At 34.5% G+C, this 20,623-nt stretch overlaps 1 protein-coding gene across 2 annotated transcripts in view; it reads right to left on the bottom strand.

Moving 5' to 3' along the window:
* The window catches only part of LOC121410212 (ATP-binding cassette sub-family C member 9-like), a 59,598-nt gene that overhangs the window by 9,184 nt on the left and 29,791 nt on the right, over positions 1–20,623 (bottom strand). The window contains exons 3-18 of one of the 2 annotated variants that reach the window (XM_041602141.1): positions 20,324–20,551; positions 15,253–15,453; positions 14,584–14,742; positions 13,953–14,108; positions 11,936–12,070; positions 11,064–11,226; positions 10,616–10,656; positions 9,909–10,154; positions 9,478–9,648; positions 5,955–6,033; positions 5,448–5,553; positions 5,050–5,148; positions 4,149–4,314; positions 2,549–2,686; positions 1,305–1,500; positions 610–851 (exon numbers count right to left, since the gene is read on the bottom strand). In XM_041602141.1, coding sequence (XP_041458075.1) covers positions 610–851; positions 1,305–1,500; positions 2,549–2,686; positions 4,149–4,314; positions 5,050–5,148; positions 5,448–5,553; positions 5,955–6,033; positions 9,478–9,648; positions 9,909–10,154; positions 10,616–10,656; positions 11,064–11,226; positions 11,936–12,070; positions 13,953–14,108; positions 14,584–14,742; positions 15,253–15,453; positions 20,324–20,551 — 2,526 coding nt within the window. The remainder of the gene's footprint in view (positions 1–609; positions 852–1,304; positions 1,501–2,548; positions 2,687–4,148; positions 4,315–5,049; positions 5,149–5,447; positions 5,554–5,954; positions 6,034–9,477; positions 9,649–9,908; positions 10,155–10,615; positions 10,657–11,063; positions 11,227–11,935; positions 12,071–13,952; positions 14,109–14,583; positions 14,743–15,252; positions 15,454–20,323; positions 20,552–20,623) is intronic. The other variant, XM_041602142.1, reaches the window with a different exon arrangement.

Raw genomic sequence — 20,623 nt, 5'->3', positions numbered from 1 at the left:
CCTGCACCATCCATATTGGTCTTCAATTAAGAACATGTCACAGCTGTAATGATTTAAATAATATAATTCTTGATTTTCATCGCTTGAGAAATAAAGTTGTTATGGTAAGCGTCATCAGAGAATGATAGATTGTCAGTGCTTAAAGTGCCCAAATCAGAGGTACCCATCTCCAACAGTAACATTCAGTTTACACAGAATTATCGGTGCATTAAAATCATGTATATTGGACGTATAATATACCCGATATAATGTACTGTAACAAAAATTCGGCTTTCACGCACACAATACACGCACTCCATCATAAAAGAAAGAAAGTTCATAAAATTTCTTAATCATTTCTAAATCTCGACTTAAATGGCAATGATGATAATATTGATAATAATTGCAGTGCTTAAAACACAAGTTTCAATAAGCCATTTTTACACAAAATTGAATTAACAAGAATTGTTAACTAAATGCTTAACAATACATAATAATATATAATCTGAATTACTAACAAATAAATCAATATGAAACAAACAGAAAATAAGTAATACATAAATTTACAGCTCAAACTTCCAGATCTTAAGGAACTAGAAGAAAAATTGTCCACCATTTGCTTTTACTTACAACTGTTGCATTAACTGGTAATTCGGCTCCAGCTGATGACCAAGCAGAAAGCCAGAACTGTGTTCCGGCTGTAGCAGCGTTCTGAAGTATTGCAAATAAACAGACCAAGAAGCCTTGGCATAACCCAAACTTACATAGGTAATACCAGTAATACCAGATAGATACGGAACCTCGATTTCTCTCTTCCAAACCGATCAATGTACTGGAAGACTCATCAATCACCTCTATGTCATTCTGTTCACCTAAATATTGAAATAAAATATGAAATAATTGAAACCTATTTGGTCTGTGGTACACAGTCATGAAGTATATTTCTGGTTTATCTGCAATCAAATGGCATATATATTTTTATGATTTTTATTTATCATATACTAGTAACTCATTATAAACAATACAAAAGGAAATCATTGATAAAGGCCTATTTGGTTAAACCTGTTTCCATAAAAAATATTTAAAAATAGTAGTATTGAAAACTGTGATTAGAATCTGTCACTGACTTTAACTCATAAAAGAGTGAATCCGAGTTTCATGCAAGATGTTAATTCAACTTTACTTCAATATTTTTAATGTTTAAAAGTCATCAGCCATATCCTTGCCATGTAATCATATTGAATATTTTGATGAAAAAAGAAGCCTATTTACATTTTCAATATTATGGCCATTTTGATTGATACTGAATAGTGATCTAATTTTACCTTTCTTGGACTTTGAGACTCGTTTTTTTAGAACTTCTCGTTCTTCATCTGTTGAACTGCAATATCCTACTGCCGTTTCTATCTCATTATCAGTTTTTAGAGTTACATTCCAAGACTGTACAAGGCTGGGATCATCTTGTTCAATTTCTCTCATTGTTCCTCTCCTACATACATATCCATCTTGCAGGTAGATAACCTAATACATATATCATGGTCGTATGGTTTTAAAGGTGAGTAAACAATATCAACTTTCTGACTGGGATAATATGAACAAAGATATAGATGCATTCTAAAATGAGAGGGTGGAAACGGTAAATCACCACACGAGTGACTATATATATATATATATATATATATATATATATTAGAGAATATTAATGTGTGATGAAAACTAATGTATAGATCATTTACTTTTCTTTAAACGATACCCTACATGATACGGTTACGATTAATATGGAGGTGCAGTGCCTTGAAATATGGGGCAATGTCAAAATTCAAAAGTCACTTTTCTTTTTTTTCGTGGTGATGAGTGAGTTACTCAGCAATTTCTTTCGTTTTCATGCACCTTAACATCAACATTGACATATGGATTCAAACACACCTCTGCACAAGCGAACACGTAACAAACATTCATGGGTATTTCAAACCACGACTCAAACCATGTTATCTCACAGAACCGTTACTACATAAACCACAATAAAACATCAAAAATGAAGAAGCAGAGGCTTGATTTGAATGGATTGTCATCTCTATTGACACAGACAAAAGAATAATCATGTTCTTTATTGACTCTTCATGACTATTTCTGCTCGTTTTGCAGCTTTACAATGCAGACCTCATCCAACATTTTTGAATCCTGCTCTTTTCGTGATGGCATGATCACTATCATGAATGCCATAAGCCCGCAGCACACTGTTAATAAACATTGATTTTAAATAAAAATTACATTATTTGTTTTTTGGAATAATACTAAGTATACTTAAATTGGAAATTCTAGTTGATATTTCGATTGAAGTAAAGTCCAATTTGTCTTCATATCGCAGCCGATAGCAATATTGCTAGGACGTACGATTTAAACTTGAATCCACTTTATTCCTACAAGAAAGCTTGAAATATTCTGAAATCTCTTTTTTAATGGTCATGTCCCCATTTGGAACTTGTATCAAAAGTTATATTTTTTCCAAAACGGATGGTGTAGTATGCGGCGATATGATGAAATATTGTATCCGCTTCTATATACTAACTTGATCAGCGTGATCCAAGTATTGAACCTGATGGGTGACAAGAACAACAGTTCTTCCTTCCTCAATCAAGAAATCCAGAATACCTTTGAAGAACATATGACTACCAACATGCACATCAAGAGCAGATAGTGGATCGTCCTGAAAGACAGAGGGTAATCAAAATAAATTAGGGTGTATGCATAGGCGGCGGAAGCGGGGGGGACGGGGGGACGTGTCCCCCCCTAAATTTGAGGAGGGGGGGACGGTCTCCCCCTAAATTTTTTGTTGATGACCTTTTTTTTTTTTTTTTTTTTTTGTTGTTGATGACCTTTTTTTTTTTGCTTGCCAATTTATTTTCCTACGTCCCCCCTAAAATTTTTGGGTTGAGAACCTTTATTTTTGTTTTTGCTTGTCAAAAAATTTTTGGTTGTCCCCTCCTAAAATTTTTTGCTTCCGCCGCCAATGGGTGTATGAGGGTGTAATGGCGGATGTGGGTGTGTTTGTGTGTAGTGTACGTGTATATGTGTTAGAGAGAGGGAGGAGCGGACAGAGATTGATTTAAAAAAAGATGAGATAATAGAGAAAGAATGATATTTGATGAATAAAGTTATGTGTTCACGAGTTCTACTTGGACCAACTTTTCATTAATCAATCTTATATATTCAATGCTTGAATATAACAATACAAGTTGAGCGCTTCTGTCAGTCTCGCCTGCATTACGCGATTCAATATAGCAGCAGTGCTGACTTTGAAAACAGCTATTAAATAATTATTCACAAAAGAAAACACTCGATAATAAAATACTATGTCCATTGACCCAACATGACCTTTGAACATGATCATGTGACCTAAGACATTTGCAAAACAATCATTCATACTTGATTTCCTTATGTCTATGTTTCATGAACTACATGTGTAGATGATGCCAATCAACAAATACCCGCAACACAGCCAAAGTCCATTTACCCTAAATGACCTTTGATTTTCGTTATGTGACCAGAAACAAGCACAAGATATTCAAGGATACATGGTTTCTCTTATGTCCCAAGTTTCACGAACTAGATCTATAAGCTTCAAAGTTATGATTACAATTCCACAAATACCCCAAACATTATCAAAGCTTGTTGATCAGTAATGACCTTTGACCTTAGGCATGTGACCTGAAACTCGCACAGGATGTTCAGGGATACTTAATTGCTCTTATGTTCAAGTTTCATGAACTAGGTTCATATACTCTAAAAGTTATGACGACTTTTAAAAAACTTAACCTTGGTTAAGATTCCAATATTGATTCCCCCAATATGTCTAAGTTCATTGACCCTAAATGACCTTTAATTGACCTCGGTCATGTGACCTGAAACTAAGGCAGGATGTTCAGTAATACTTTATTACCCTTATGTCCAAGTTTCATGAACTAGGTCCATATGCTTTTAAGACAAGATAACATTAAAAAATAACATTGGTTAAGATTTTCTATGTTGACGTCGTCGTCGGAAAAGCAGCGCCTATAATCCCGCTCTGCTATAATATAAAATAAACGGATATGGAAAATTCAGTGTCTTAGAAGTGACCACACCATGTGATTAATCACATTGTTTTGCTATCTAGCAAGGCTACTTACTAAAATAACGACGTCATATGAGCTATACATTGCCCTTGCGACGCTGATGCGTTGCTTCTGACCTCCGCTAAGGTTGATACCTTTCTCACCAATCTCCGTTAGGTCTCCCATTGGAAGAATGTCAATGTCTGGTTGCAGGCAACAGGCATGCAATATCCGTTTGTATCTACATAAAATTGGGTAAAATGAAGATTCGTATTATAAGATAAGGAGTGGTAGTGCATGAAAAAGAAACCCAGAAACACATTAAAAAATATATAGGAAGCAAATCAAAAGACAAAACTAGAGGAAGCCACTCACAGACTAAGGCAAATACCCTTGCCCACATACATGTTTATACATCCATGTACATCAGAACGTAATAAACCCACAAATGCTCACCCACAATCAAGTATCGATATCCACACCTTTACACACCTTCACAAAAAACTTCCTTACACACTCCCTCCCCCACTCTCACTTTTATACTCCCACACCGTCATTTAAACACACTCTAACATTCGCAAACATTCACGCACACCAACATCCTCACTTTATCTTCATCTACAACTTCCGCCATCCCCATTTCCACTGCCCAGCCCAAGCAGTTTACGCACACCCACACACACCAACACACACCCTCACTTTCACAAGCACCCTCGTCGACCCCTCCACACAGTTGGGTACACAGTAAAAGATTAGTCTGCAGGCACAGACCCTGACTTAAATTTTGATCAACAAGTGTGTCTTCACCATGTTCACGCTATTAAGTCTAGCACATGAAGGCCTTCAGTACACAAGACATGAGTAGGCTGCAATGCAGACCTTTTACTCGAGTGAAGGGTTTGCACAGCAGACTAGTAATAGATAGGATTGGATCCATTTGCCATAAGATAAAACACTCCGGAGAATATTTGGGTACCTTTTGTAGTTGAAAGGTTTTCCAAATAGGATATTGTCCTTCAGGCTAGCATTGATGAGCCATGCTGTCTGTGCTGCATATGCAACTCCGATCTTTTTGCTAGAAAGATAAGGAAACACACGGAAACATTCTTACTTGCATAAAATGTGGCATTTTTGAATTATTCTTAGGAATGTGACTATAAAAACAAAAAGACTAATTCAATCAATATCAATAGTTAAAAAAAATTGTAACAACGAAAAAAAACCTAGAGATATAGAGTTTCAAGGACAAGATGGCGTCGGTTAATAATCCGTGCTTTTTCCATTACACAGTTTGCACTGATCATATCAAAAAGGAGTAATAATTTGAGTGAGAGTAATAACTTAACAATTCAAAGAGCCTACAAATGAGTTTACCTTCGTTGCTTGACATCTCCATTCAATGTGATCATTTCATCCAACATGGCTGACAAGAGAGAAGATTTACCCGCTCCTATCTTACCAACAATCATTGTAAGTTTACCTGTAACGATGTTATTAGTACAGTTATCTAAACATCATTATAAATTCACATACAAACACAAAGAAAAAATATTTTTAAAAAAGCGTGCATTAGTTTGAAGCAAAATGTATTTAGCTTATATTGCTCATGGGTTCAAAATTTTGAGATGACTATGAAGACAAATGGGAGAATCATTTTTCCTTTGCAATATTAACAAAAGTACATTTTTTAATGACTTCTCTAACTTAGACAACAGCACTGTACACAATATTTACACAGCTATCTACAAAATACTCCTTTACAATGTGTAAACAATATTTGTCTACAAGTATTATTGTATTGTTATTATTGTATCATTATTATAATTTTGCATTATTTTTCTGTTTTATATGAATGAATAAAAGTATGCAGCTGAAACTTGCCTGCAGGAATATCAATATTTACGTCGGATATTATCGGTGTCCGAGTCTCACCGCTCCATGAGAATGACCCATTAGTCACCTGCATGTTAACATGAAAAACAAAAAACAAAAAAACAAGAAACATTAAATTATTTGCTAACTTATAATAATGAAACATAGCAAAATCCGGGGGGGGGGGTACTCGCGTGAAATCGCATACGGGGATGTGCCGCTCCATCCAGTGGGTCGTTTTTTTCACAAAAAAATCCTTAGACATGCATGGGTCTATAAAGGTATTGCAAGAAATTCTTAGCCATGGTTCCTATTTTTCAACCGATTAACATTTAGACATTGGTCCGTTTCTAAAAATAAACTTAGAAGAATCCCCAGGAAAAGCCCCGGAAATGTCTATGTAAGTCCCGGACGAGAGTACGAGTAGCCAGGACCCCGGGACGAGTAGATTCTACCTGTAGTATTTCCACATCTTAGTATGATAGCAATGGGCACCAGGGTACCTCACTCTTTGCATATCTGGTACACTCGGCCGCCCGTATACAGTACTGTACATAATATAGTGCATGGTTTTTTTTTGCATTGCACACTAAGCTGCATGGATATCATACCTATGCAGCCGCGGCACGGGGATTTACTCGGGAATTATGGCCTGATGAATGTGATGGTCTCGTTGCTAATAAAAAACAGAATTAATGTGGAAAATGGGTCTATGATATTTAAAAAAAAATTCTTAGGCATGGGCCTGTATTAAAATCCCAAGACATGGGTACCTGTTCACGATCAAATGACCCTGAGAAATGGGAAAGGGTTTCAAGCCAAAGCCTCACACCCTGTCCAATCACAATAAAAGCACCCCCACCCCAAGGAGTGAAATACTCTGCACGGTAGCCCAAAGCAATTGAATCTGATACCAAATGCGATATAAATTAAATACCAGTTAACATAGTGCTGCACTCGACCCTTGTGAGATGAATAGGTAGGGAAAGGCGGGGCGAGTCCGCCTCTTTTTTTCACGCTCTTCTAGAATCGTCATTTCTTTAGCAGGAAGGTCGTGTTTTAGGATGCATAAAAGTCTAGGTTATATCTACCTTATACCTTATTTTTGGCGAAGACATGCATTGGCTTTGGCAAAATGGGCCGTAAAGAAGATTTTCGCTGCAGGGCGAACCTACTCCCCTTCCAGTTTGAGGCGCTTCTTTAATGCACTCTTGAATTGAGAAAAAAATAACTTTATTATTAAAAATTACTTTATATCAGGAAGAGCATTCAAAGATTGGATGCCATTAAAATAAAAAGTGTTCCCAATATCACGTTTTGGTAATACGAAATTAAAATTACTATTTCCAGTATCGTACCTATGGATATTTGATACACGGGTGAAATTATTTGTTATATATAATGATCTAATTTATCCGAATAGAATATTTTATGCACGTGGTGTAATACTAATTGTGACCTGTGATCTACATGAAGCAATCCTGCCTTTTCAAGTTCATTATATCCGACATGCGCTCTTGCATAGTCCTAAAACATTTATGTATCTCACAATTTTATTTTGAATTCTTCTTAGCTTTTTCTTATCCCTAACACCCAACTACCGTACCAAGTCGCATTAGCATAGTCGAATAAATATTGTATTAAAGCAAAGCATAAAATACGTCTAGACTTCATATTCAAACAGGTTTGATATCTACACAAAAATTTCAAGCGTGAATTTGCCTTATGGCGATTGAGTCTACCAAGCCCCTCCATGATAGGTTACTTGTTAAATTAATTCCCAAATATTTTACTGAATCTTTTCTGTCAATTTCCTGATTATTATATGAAACCTTGAAATCGTGTGTATATCTTAATTTTCGTTTCGAACAAAATAATATGCTTTCCGTTTTCCAAACGTGTAAACTAAGCTTGTAGTCAGACATCCATTCGATACAATTTGCAAAATCTGCACTAAGGTTTTTATCAATTATCTTGGGATTTGTATCTGAATATAGCAAGACAATATCATCAGCATATAAAATTAATTTAGATTCGTTAATACAAGTACATATATCATTGATGTAAGACATAAAAAGAATGGGGCCTAAAATGCTTCCTTGAGGGACTCCGCATTTAATAGGCAGTGAATCAGAAAGAACCGTCTGCATGGTAACTACTTGATGACGGTTAGATAAATATGATCTAAACCATGTCACACATGCAGAGTCTAAACCCATCACTTCTAATTTCTTGAAAAGTATGTTATGATTTACAGTATCAAAGGCTTTTTGTAGGTAGAGAACCATTCCAACCCATGTGAAATTTCATTCTAAGGCAAAAGTGGTTCGATATGACCAACATTTGTTTGAATGGGGTGCAAGAATAAGGAATCACAAAAGGAAGGTAAAAAGCATGTTAAGCAAGTCCAACATTCATTAGGGTTGGAATATAATCTTGCGTACTCATGTTCACTTATGCCTTGACATATGGAATGGTGCCACTTATTACAAGTACAACACAGTAGAGAAACACCCAAAAGAAACACCATTCATATAATGATACAATACTATGTTCATTGACATTTGACCTTGATCATGTGACCTCAAACTTGTCAGTGATACCTGATTACTCCTATATTCATATTTTATACATTATATCTATAAACTTTGAAAGTTACGACAGCAATCTAATAATTACCTCTAAAATGGCCAAAGTTCAATGGCCTTGAATGACCTTTGACTTTGGTCATGTGACCTGAAACTCGCACAAGATGTTCAGTGATACTTGGTTACCCTTATGTCCACTTTTTATGAACTAGACCAATACACTTACAGAGATAGGATGGTAATTCAATAAATACCTCCAATATGGCCAAAGTTCATTGACCTTAAATGACCTTTGACCTTCGTCATGTGACGTGAAACTCAACCAGGATATTTAGTAATACTTGATTAACCGTGTGTCCAAGTTTCACGAACTAGGTCTACATATTCTTTAAGTTATGATGACATTTCAAAAACTTAACCTTATGTTAAGATTTTGACATTGATTCCCCCAACATGGTCTAAGTTCATTGACCCTAAATGACCTTTGACCTTGGTCATGTGACTTGAAACTCAGGCATGATGTTAAGTAATACTTGATTAACCTTATAGCCAAGTTTCATGAACTAAGTCTATATACTTTCTAAGTTATTTCCAAAACTTAAACCTTAGGTTAAGATTTGGTGTTGACGCCGCCGCCGCCGTCGGAAAGCAGCGCCTATAGTCTCACTCTGCTATGCAAGTGAGACAAAAACAATGATTCTTCATTGAAGAATTATTTTTTTTAGATCAACGATTCAACAATAGAGGTAAAATCAAATATATTGTACTATATAGTTTAATTATAGTTTATCCAACATTATGTAAGTGCAAGAGAAGGAATGTCATAAGTAATAATTCTATATACATACAGGTCTGAACCGTATGGAGCTGTAGAAAGTGTACTTTTTTTACATGAATTAATAAATCGCACTAAAGATATAAATTTGATGCTGAACTCTACCTACCTTCAATGCAATGTTGGCTGGAAGTGTGTCACCATTTATGCTCATCATTGGAATAGCTTCGGCGTCCGATTCACTATGACCGTTCGTTAATCTTGTATAATGGGTTGCTCCATATTCCTTGACATTTCCTTTCTTCAATTTCTTAATTAAAGCGCTGGAATCAGAAACCTTCTGACAATAGGAAGTAACAAAAAATGCACACCATTATTATGAAATTAGGGTGAGTTTTACTATGAATAAATTAATCCATCTACGTGGTTGCAGGATTCGTCCATCTTAAACAGGAGTTAAATTTCTTATGAAACACATCAAATGAAGGATGGGGTGAAATTAATCAAATTGCCAAATATTTAGGGTAAAACGAAAAATAAAATGAATTATCATACTAGTAATTGAAAGAAGCAGTATATACTTATACTGAAGGGTCATACTTCTTTATACTCTTCATCAACGGTGTCTCCGTTCATCCCTTTACCAGTCAACAAATTTCCTTCGATCTCAGGTGCTTTGAAAAACTTTCCTAATCGACGCATACTGACTACAGCGATGACAAAGAAAGCAGATACACGAGGTAGTAATTGTAAAGGGAGTTGAAGCTGGTTGATCACTGAAAGCGACGTGAAGGCTACATCAGGAGTCAAACTCTTACCAGAGAATACACTATACAAGCTCAGAGCCTACCGGGAAAAAATAATATACACACTAGGAATACAATAGTGCCGTATAAATATAATGGTGATATAGGGAAATAACATTATATATATATAAATATATATATATATATATATATATATATATATATATATATATATATATACATAATTCAAACAAATGATAGATAAACAAAACATGTCCATCAGATGCTGATTATATAATCGAGGTTGCGTAGAAAGCGTCTATATCAAGTTCATATTTCATCAATCTCTCAATTCAAAACAGGATCTGCGATTCTAGTATTCAAAATTAACTTGTGTTTTAAAACCTGATAATGGAAGGGTAAAAAGAATCATTCTGTGTCCTAGTTTTATTTCCCGAAAAAGTGTTTGATCAATTTAACTGCACTTATTTTCAGATGGTTGAGGATGATGGCCTCTCAAACTTTTTTTTCTGATTTCAAATATTGCTTTAATATACTCACGAAAAGCATGAGAAGAAGAGGTACTGCATTGGCCAAGGTATCTGAAAAAAAATGAAACATGACTATTTAATAAATGTATTGTGATATAAATCATGTTTAAAGTGATATTTGCTTGTAAACTGATCTCTTTTTAAATGCCGAATAAAATAATAGTAATCAGAATAATGTTTATAAATTAGAATGAGCTAAACAATGTTTATAAAATGAAAACCATGAAGGATGATGATAGTGAATACAAAAGTAGAACAAAAAATAAAATTTAAAAGTGCTTGATCTTTTAAAGTCTGTAATTAAAATCAACATCTCTTTCTGATAAAAAAAAATTGATTGTGGGATAATCATTATAAAGCATGTTTCAAAATGTAGGAATCATTGTCGTGAATGTAATCACATTTTCACAAATATTTTGTAGGTAATATTTCATGTCACTCTATGAATCCTTCCTTACTTAGCTGAACCCGCCACAGCATCTGAATCCTGAGCTTTTTAACTTCTTTCCTCCTGGTGATCTCGATAGCCTTTTGAAATATTTTCTCCCAGGCATTTAATTTTACAACTTTCATTCCTTGTAAGACCTCGTTAGTCTGCTTTAAGCGCTCGTCTGATTGTATCTGAAATTAAAATCAATTGTAAAAAGAAAAAGAAAGTCTCATTACAAGTTAAAAATATAGTCAGCTCCAAAAATCGAAGAAACAAAAATTCTTTGAATTATGAGAAAATGCTTAGTCAAGCCGTTTATAAACGATGTTATTCACAGAATCACAGCAAATTGCAATGGCTTCCAAGACGTTTCTCGCTGAAAAAAAATATATGGGTGCATGATTCTTCCAATGGGAAACAAGCATGCCTCAAACGGACTTCTTGCTAATTTATTTAAATATCGTATATTAACATAGGCCTATATATAGTATCATTAATCACATTGCTAAGTTTTAGTTCATTTACTTTTCAATGCATTCACTTAATTTACAATACAGAGCTTTAATCCTTATTTTTCAGTGTAATTTGAAAAAAAAAGAACTTCAATAAATTTTGGACACTCTATCCAGACTCTTCCTGGATTAAACAGACAGAAACCTTCATTCTCAGAAATTTCTTCAACCTAGATAAAAATAAACGTTATCATTTTAAAATGATTTCATGTGGCTCTTTTTACAATCACTCCCATAACAAACATTTTGTAATTGTGAGTTGAGCATAAGCTCAAAATCGAATATTTCATGAATAAAATAATGTATAATGATATATAATTATTGATATGTAATTATCAATATGCAATTAATTATGTAGTCATTAAAATAATTTGTGTATTGAACTTACCATTGCTCCTTTTTGGTAGAAAGTTTGTCTATTAGCAATGTAGATTTGAATAGGTATCGAGAGTGGAAGGACCAAACAACTAACAAGGGCTGAAAATCCCAGCTGGTAGTAGAGGATTATCACGAAAACAATGACCTGTTCAAGAAAAAATATGCAGAAAAGAATGAATGGCATACAACAATGAAAATATAATCATAGATTTTCATTCAAAGCATTTGATAATGTCATGCACTAATTTAGAATCTTAATTACTAGATTACCGGCGTACGTAGAAGAGTGATTTATTTCTTTCTTTAAAAAAAAATCTATTTAGCAACATTAAAAGTCAGCTTCAAATAATCTACAGGAGATTACAATGAAATTGAAGAAGAATACCTTGACAGGATAGCCCATGAAAGCGAAAGGCTTATTCTCAATGGGGTGCTATTGTTAGTATAAAACATTAATATATTGTAACAACAAAAAGTATAAACTCCGACAAGTAAAAAGGAGCTTGATAAATTATTTTTTTATTTCCTATGGAAAGGACGACCCGCAAAGGTGAAACGGACTAATGTAGTTAGCACGATAGAGGAAGGTGGACTAAATATGTTAGACGTTGAAACAAAAGTTGCGTCGTTGAATTTATTTTGGCTTTGTAAATATATGAGTGATGAGTTAAACCCTGGATGTAAATGTATGTTTGATTACTGGTTTCAGCAACTGGGCGGTATAAAAGTTATTATGAATTGTAAATACAACATTAAGAACAAATGTTTTTTTGAAAACAGGATGCCTTATTTCTATTATAACTTGATATCAACGTTTTTCCTATTAAAAAGGTATAACTATTCAAGAAACATTCAAGCAGATATACAGCATAATTATCACAAAGAAATTATTTGGCTAAATAAAGATACCTTATATCAAGGTAAAATGTTATTTTATATGAATTGGATAAACTCTGATATTTTGTTCGTGGGGGATTTAATGGATGATAAGGGTTTTCTACCTATAGATAAGATTAGCGCTAAAATAGTAGTTAATGATGGACATGATGGAAGGTGGTACAGTCAATATACTCGTATAAGATACGCTATTCATTTATGTTGCAACATGTCTTTTTTCTAGCACAAGTTTATTGCAAAAGAAGTATTCAGAATTTAGATCCAATGTTAATGTATATAATGATATTAGATTGGTTGATAGCATTATTTCATTAAGTAAATTGACAGTTAGGAAAATATATTATGAATTGATCAAATTAAAAACCGAAGAATCTAGAGCAGAGGAATTTTGGAGTAATACGTTAGTATTTGACTGTTTACCAGTTTGGATAGATGTCTGGTTATTTAAGTTTGTTAAGGACAATGTATTGGTCAATTTTAATTTTAAGTTCATGTATGATATTTTGCCAACACCGGCTAACCTTTTTAAATGGAAATTAAAAGAAAATTATCAATGTTTTTAGTGTGATCAAAAAGGTGATTGCAGTCATATGTTTTTCTCTTGTAACATAATGATAATATTTTGGAAAAAAGTTGAAGAAAATGTACAGAAATATATTTTGCCAAATTTTCATTTCCAGCCATGTCATATACCATCAGGAATTTCATTTAGATCAAAAGAAAAAAATGATGTAGACATAATTTTGAATTATGCTTTATATACTATTTATAAATGTTTCGCTGGAAAAGAATCTAAAAGGAAAATAACGATTCAAAGGCTGTTTAATATATTGTTTTACCTATTAAGATATCGTTTACAGATATAAGAAAATGTGAAATCCAGAAAACCATGTATTTCCCTCCAGAAATGGAGGCAAATGTTAGCACTGTGAATATATTTTGATGAATAAAGAAGACCAGCAATGGTTTTTTTACCAAAAAAAAAATAAACTCCGACAAGTACTGGAATATGATTTAAGAACACCCCCCAAAATACTATCACAAAGGTGTACAAAGAAATTATCCAAGACCTCTAAAACAAATTTAAGTTTGTGCATAATTAAGTAATCAACTAAATGGAATGGACTAACCTGATAAGGTATCGACCAGATGGAATGGATCCATTGTAGTGCTAAGAAGATACTTCGAGGATCAACAGACATATGGTTAGCAATCTGGCCCTGGGTTAGCGACCCGCTTCCAATCCCAGAAGTTGACAAACGCAAGGTTTTAGAATACACTGCTGACTAAATTGATAATTAACACAAATTGAAGAATATATATACATACATGAAAGGGTTCCCTCACATATATATATATATATATCGTCACTCCTCAAATCCAATAGCTATTTGCGTCAAAACCTTACAGGTAATTTCATTAAATAATGGGACTTAAAATAAGGCCATCCATGTTTGAGATATTTTAGATTGTTTTCTTAATGTAATAATATGCTGTAACGCGCTTTGGGCCATTCTGGGAAAAGCGCTTTATAAAAATTGGCTATTATTATTATTATTATTAATGCATATGGTACAGCAGCCATTCAGAGTACACCCAGAATGAAATTTAACTTTCCTCATTGTTTCGCATTTTATACAAAACTAAATTTAATTCAATCCATTATACAGAGTGAATTTGATTTAGACTGTCTTCTTAAAAACAATTTGTACTAGTTATGAAAATTTCCTGAGAAGTTAAGTAGGCCATGGTTGACCTTACCTGAATAGCAGCTCTGGCCTTGGCTCCCTCTAAGATGACGTAATGATAACTTAATTGAGTACAGATCTTCTGGAAAACCAACTGGAAAAAGAGGGCTATCACGAGAACAAATCCATTGGAAAAGAAATCTCCTACTGTGATGTAATATGATTCCGTCATCTGAAAGTATATAGAATGTGCAATGTAAGATAGTGATGTATAGCTTTTCCTATATATAACTTTTAAAACATGTTATTTGAATCTGTTGTGGACGGAGATTATTATCATTATCACTTCATTCGGCACATTAATTTATTATGCAACAATTCAGAAAGCAGAATACAAAATGAGCTCTACGTGATATGAGGGTCTGTATATAAGGTAGCCTAGTAATTGTTTTGTGACTATTTGATTTTGAATATGATTTCTTGCGTATAAATCCTTACTATTAATAGAAATTAGATTCAAACTGTATTATTCATATCTAATACCAAATTAAGGTAAACGGAGGCCATTTTTGATTTATTTTTTTTTTGCTTGGTATATCATTATAAACAAATTATATGAAGAACAAGAACATGTAGCATTTTAAAAAAGAATATCAGAATCAGTCTATTGAGTGTATTGTGATATTATGGCGAATAAAAAAAGGGAATAGCACTGGCAATAAGATACAGGAAGAATGCTTACTTGATATGTTTGCCCTGTCTCGCCGGAGTCCTTCCCATGTAAGGTTGCCCATGTGATAATACCAGATATTAAATACGGTGTTGCAAAACCTGAAGAATCTCCGACGAATTTGAGAATTCCAGATACATATAATCCTTTCTTAAGGAAATGGAAGAGCGCTCGGTTAAAACTGATCTCGCGGCCTTTCTTTCTCGCTCTTTCCTTGGGATACAAATAATGAAGAAAAAATAATTTCATGGTTTATTTATTTCCAGTGAAACAATCATACACATACTGCAGCTAAAAAGCTGAAATGTATGTATTTACAAAATATAGCGATTGCATATATTAAATACAGTGTTGCAAATCTGAAGAAAAAGAACGGTTGGAACGAGAACTGAAATGGCAATGCATTAGAAAATCGGTACTGAAAGCCCCCCCCCCTTTTTTATTTGTTTTTAACAGTGTGTAGGAATAAATCGTTTTCATTATTTTGGGATAACAGGTCAATGTTAAAATCACCCATTAAATATATTTGTTTATCTTCTTTTGTTATGGTATGAAGGCATATTTCAAGCTCTTCGCAAAATAAATTTGCATTGCCATGCTACTTTAGCAGTAGCAAGAGTATTATTCTTTAATCTGAGCAGATTGAATAACCGATTTTTTTTTACATTTCTGTTAATTTCAAATTACATTTTATACTGACACTGTTTACATTTTGTACTTATACTCTTGATATTTATCAGAACAAATGAGGATTTCTATTATTAGGTGAATGTTCTCTTGTTATTTCTTTATTGGAATTTAAGCCGTTTGAGTAAAAAATCGGTCTAGTAGTATAGTCACTATAGTTACTAGGAAACTTTTTGCATTTTCTAGGTGGGTAGACATTCATATCACAACGCATATCATATTCTGAATAGGATGTGCAGTATACCACCATGTGAACTTAATTGTGTGTAGATATAATTGATATGTATTTTTTACAGAAATGCTGAAGTTTACTTGCAATATGTAAAGGAATAAATGAAACTTTCATTGTAATGGTGAAAGTTTCGGATGCGTTTTTATTTTTTGACGAATCGTCATATACTCAAATAACTGAAATAACTCTATGGTTTATATCGTTCCTATAATAGTGATGCGTAAAAGACAACTAGATACAGTAAATGATACGACACCTTTTCGTTTCCAACCTACAGTGGGAAATCACGTTGTAATTTTTTTTAAACGAATTCCACTGAAACTATTACGCTGATTTACTCAGGCCTAAACTGCATTGCTATCATTTACATTTATTGTTACATCTTGAAATAGTTGATGTAGACAAGATACATAGGACCTTGAATTCATGTTTCATTTGTAGTGTGTGAAAGAGAGATATAAGAACTTATCATCCAAAATTATGCGAACTTATACCATGGTCACATTTGCTACGGCCGCCGTAGATTCTAAAATTTCTACGGCGAGTAGCAATTCTACGGTCGCCTCAGAATTTCCACGGCCACTTACTCTAGCGGTCACATATGTTACGGTCGCCGCACGGCATATTTTTTAATTTATGGAGAAAAGAAATCTGCGGCTTGAAATCATGACGTACGGTCGCCCTAGGGCGACCCTGCGCTGGCCGTAGGTTTTTGACAAATACTACGGCAGACGCAAGGTGGCCGCAAGGCGCCCTCACGGCGGCCGATGGGGACTATACAGTTAGAAATACCATCATGATATTTTACATTGGAGATTTTATTTCAGAAAGTTTTTAAAGTGTCGCACCATGCCCATGCGCGTATTCTGGGCGGGAGGGAGGGGGGGGGGGTTCGGGGCCCGGGCCCCCGGGTAGGCGAAGAGGGGGCGCCATAAAGAGGGAGGAAAGAAAGGGAAAGAAAAGGGAGATAAAAGGAGGGGGAAAGAAGAGAAAGAGAAAAGGGAGAAAAGAAAGAGAGAAGGAAACAAGAAGAAGGGAAAAGGAGAGAAGAGAAAAGGGGAAAGGGGGAGGAGTAATAAAAGTGCTGGGGCGCCAAATTGATGTTCGACTCAGGAAGGGGGGTCGCCAAATTAATGTTTGATACTGATCTGAATATTATAAGATCAGTAATGTTCGACCTAGGAAGGGGGGGGGGCAAATTCGACCTTTGTGGTGACTCGCGCTTCGCGCTCGCATCGAATGATTAGTTAGATGACATCCTGTTAATGATTACCTCAATTGCGTAGAATGTCTAGTTTTGGAACGGAATATAATCGAATAATTTTTAAGTGCCCATCCTGATCATAATTACCAATAATGCTTAGAATTCCCAAACTTTGGGTCATTTTGGAATATAGACAATCATCAGCTCGCCCTGACAGATAGAAAGATACCCATCCTGGTCATGCATACAAAACTTCTCAGAATACATGTATTCTATTTTCTGGTCTATACACAAGCTATCAAAAATCGCGTTCGCATTATTTATTTGGACTTATGAAATAAATCTCCCTTAACCATGTTAACTTGTTTGTATGAATAAAGTTAAGATGTTAATAAACACGTTAGTCTTAAGTAAGAACTACACCCTAGGAAACAAAAACAAAAATCAGCATTTAACTCCCCATGATAGTAATAATAATAATGATAATGATAATAACATCATATTTTACCCAAGTTAGCCGCTAGTGAAAGGGCAATATCTGTGCTTCCTGGTCACATTTTTTTTAAAGTGGTATTACAGTATATCATATTCATGGATAGTTTGCTTTTTATTAAGTCATAATTAAAAAAGTTGTCTGCAGTTGTCCCTTTTCATGTGATTATGAAATAAGATAATTCAACATGCATTTAAGGCACCTGTTTGCCTGACGAGGAGGGGTCACCATTTTTTTCCGAAAAGTACACATGCATATGGGCCAAAATTATAGGGCGGGCCCTCAAGATGCAAAATTCTGAATACGCGCCTGGTGGCTTCCGAGCAGATAACACAATAGGAGAAGGGGAAAGGAGGGAAGAAAAACACGAGGGCAGCCGCACGGCCACCGTACGCTCAACGTACGGCCGCCGTAGACCGTTCTACGCCATGCCTACGGCTAGTCTAATTTCTACGGCGAGCGTAGAAAAGAAAAAATGTTATAACTCCGAGTTAAAATTCTGCGGCCACCCCTACGGCCTGTAAAAGTAGGAATCCGCCGTACGTCGACCCTGCGGCCACCGCAGATTTTCTGCGGCCGCCGCAGAAATCTCTCGAATTCATGTATATACGGCCGCCGTAGAGCATATGTGACCAAGGTATTAAGAGGATTGTTTTCATAATTTATGTAGACATTGGCCCGTATTCTGAAGTCGGGTTTAAATTAAACCCTGGTTTTAAGTTGTGGTTTAACTATGGAGAGCCAATTGGAACACAAATCTCTAACAGTACACATTAAATTCATTAACTCATATGACACTCAAATTGTTCATAATTGTCTGTTAATGATACTGAAGTATTTTTCTTTATAATGAAGCAAAAGGAAACAAAATAGTAAACATACAAAATAAACAATATAAAGATAATTTTGGAATATTTGGCTCCCCATAATTTTAGCACAGAGTTAGACTGTGGTCTAAGTTAAACCTGACTTCAGAATACGGGCCATTGCCAATAAAGTATATTTTTACAGCTTATTTATCTTAAGTATCTTATATTTGTTTATTTACACGCATTCTGTTTCTTTTGAAAATATGTTTAGAGTATATACAATTTGAGCAAGATTATAAGATACATAACCTTTTAATACTTGATATGATTGTTGCAAGAGCGGAAGAGCCAATGTTTGTTGAATAGGATTGACAGACAACTCACTGTTTTGAATGGATTTCAAGCGAATAACAAAAGATTATATAAAATATCCAGACACTTACAGATAGGCAGTGCACTCCCAATTAGTAAATGCTGTGTTCTGACTACTGAGTCTACCTCAACTCTATAATAACAAGCATGTATATCTTTTCAAGGATATATTACCCAAAATAAAACATAAATTTTCTTTCATGCAGAATATGCAATTTAGTTATTGCACAACCAGTGTTCATACGCGGCGATACAGGGGCGTCATCCCCGTAAGATTTTTCAAGCCAGGAAACAAAAAGTAGAAAAGAAAAAAAAATAAGTATGCCTATACAATGCAAGAGATGTTTCTGTGTGAAGTAACTAGACATTACCCATTCGGCAATGGGAGTCAATATTTTGGCACGATTATTACTTGACTTGAAATTAGGGCCCCTAAGAAATCCTGGATTCTATCAGGGACTACTAGTACTCTGATGAGAAGTTAAACAAGATTGAAAGCATCAAATTGTTAGAATAGAAATCGCTCGCGCTTCGCGCTCGCATTGATTATTTAAAAAGTGATATTACATTTATTCATGAACACATCATTATAAAACCATTATTCAATTGCCTCTTTTTCATGTGCCTATATGAAATAAGATAATTTAACATGTATTTAAGGCACTTATGATTGCCTGGGGGAGGGAGGGGCCGCCATTTTTCCTAAAAGTACACAGGGGCGCCAAAATCAGGTCGAATTTGCCCCCCCCTCCCTACGAGATCCTGGATTCGCGCCTGATAATTATGTCTGTTTGATAATCCCATATGCTATAATTTTATTATTTGGAATGCTTTCTACAAAGACCAGATAGCCACCTTTTAAAAGTTGAAATCAATCATGTTATTCCCACTCCATGTTTATCATTTTATATTTTATTCATCTCATTGTTAATTTTTCATTTATATATGGTCACTTGATAATCGACATCATTACATTTCTCGTTCTCATGATTATCATTTTTATATTAATTAATGTAAATAGTGTTAATATCTTACAGAAATATCAGAGATTCTCAGAAATCAACTGATTACAACAATGATTCGTTTCATCCAACCACCTTGAGGGGCTAACTTAGATAAGCATGTGCTTAACTCCATTTACAGAAATGGACGTTTCACTGAAAACTTCTGATTAATTCATATTTGATTAAAATGTATAAACATTTGTTATTTTTGGTAATAAGTAAAGTCATTCATTAATTAGCAATGAAAATTATTAATTTCGGTTGATCTACCATACAAAATACCTTTTCTTGAAGTAGAATCTTTGCAAAGCGTTCACTACTGTACTTTGCTGAATGCTCCTCGGGTAAACTTCCCATATCATCGATTTCAATAGCTTCATGCATGCCTTTCTTAAACATTCCGTTCATCCAGGAATAAAGAAGCGCAGAAGGTAAACTGCAGTCATCATGAAGGTACTTCCTTTCCTTGAGCTCAGAATGAATTTGGTTTGAAGATACGAGGCTGAATCCCTACAGAAAACAATGTTTGACTGTTAGAAACACTTCATGAAGGAACTCATACGAAGTTTTGAGCAAAATCTA

Source organism: Lytechinus variegatus, chromosome 3 (genome assembly GCF_018143015.1).
Source record: "Lytechinus variegatus isolate NC3 chromosome 3, Lvar_3.0, whole genome shotgun sequence".
Classification (NCBI taxonomy): Eukaryota; Metazoa; Echinodermata; class Echinoidea; order Temnopleuroida; family Toxopneustidae; genus Lytechinus; species Lytechinus variegatus.
This window is presented reverse-complemented; position numbering and strand designations above follow the sequence as displayed.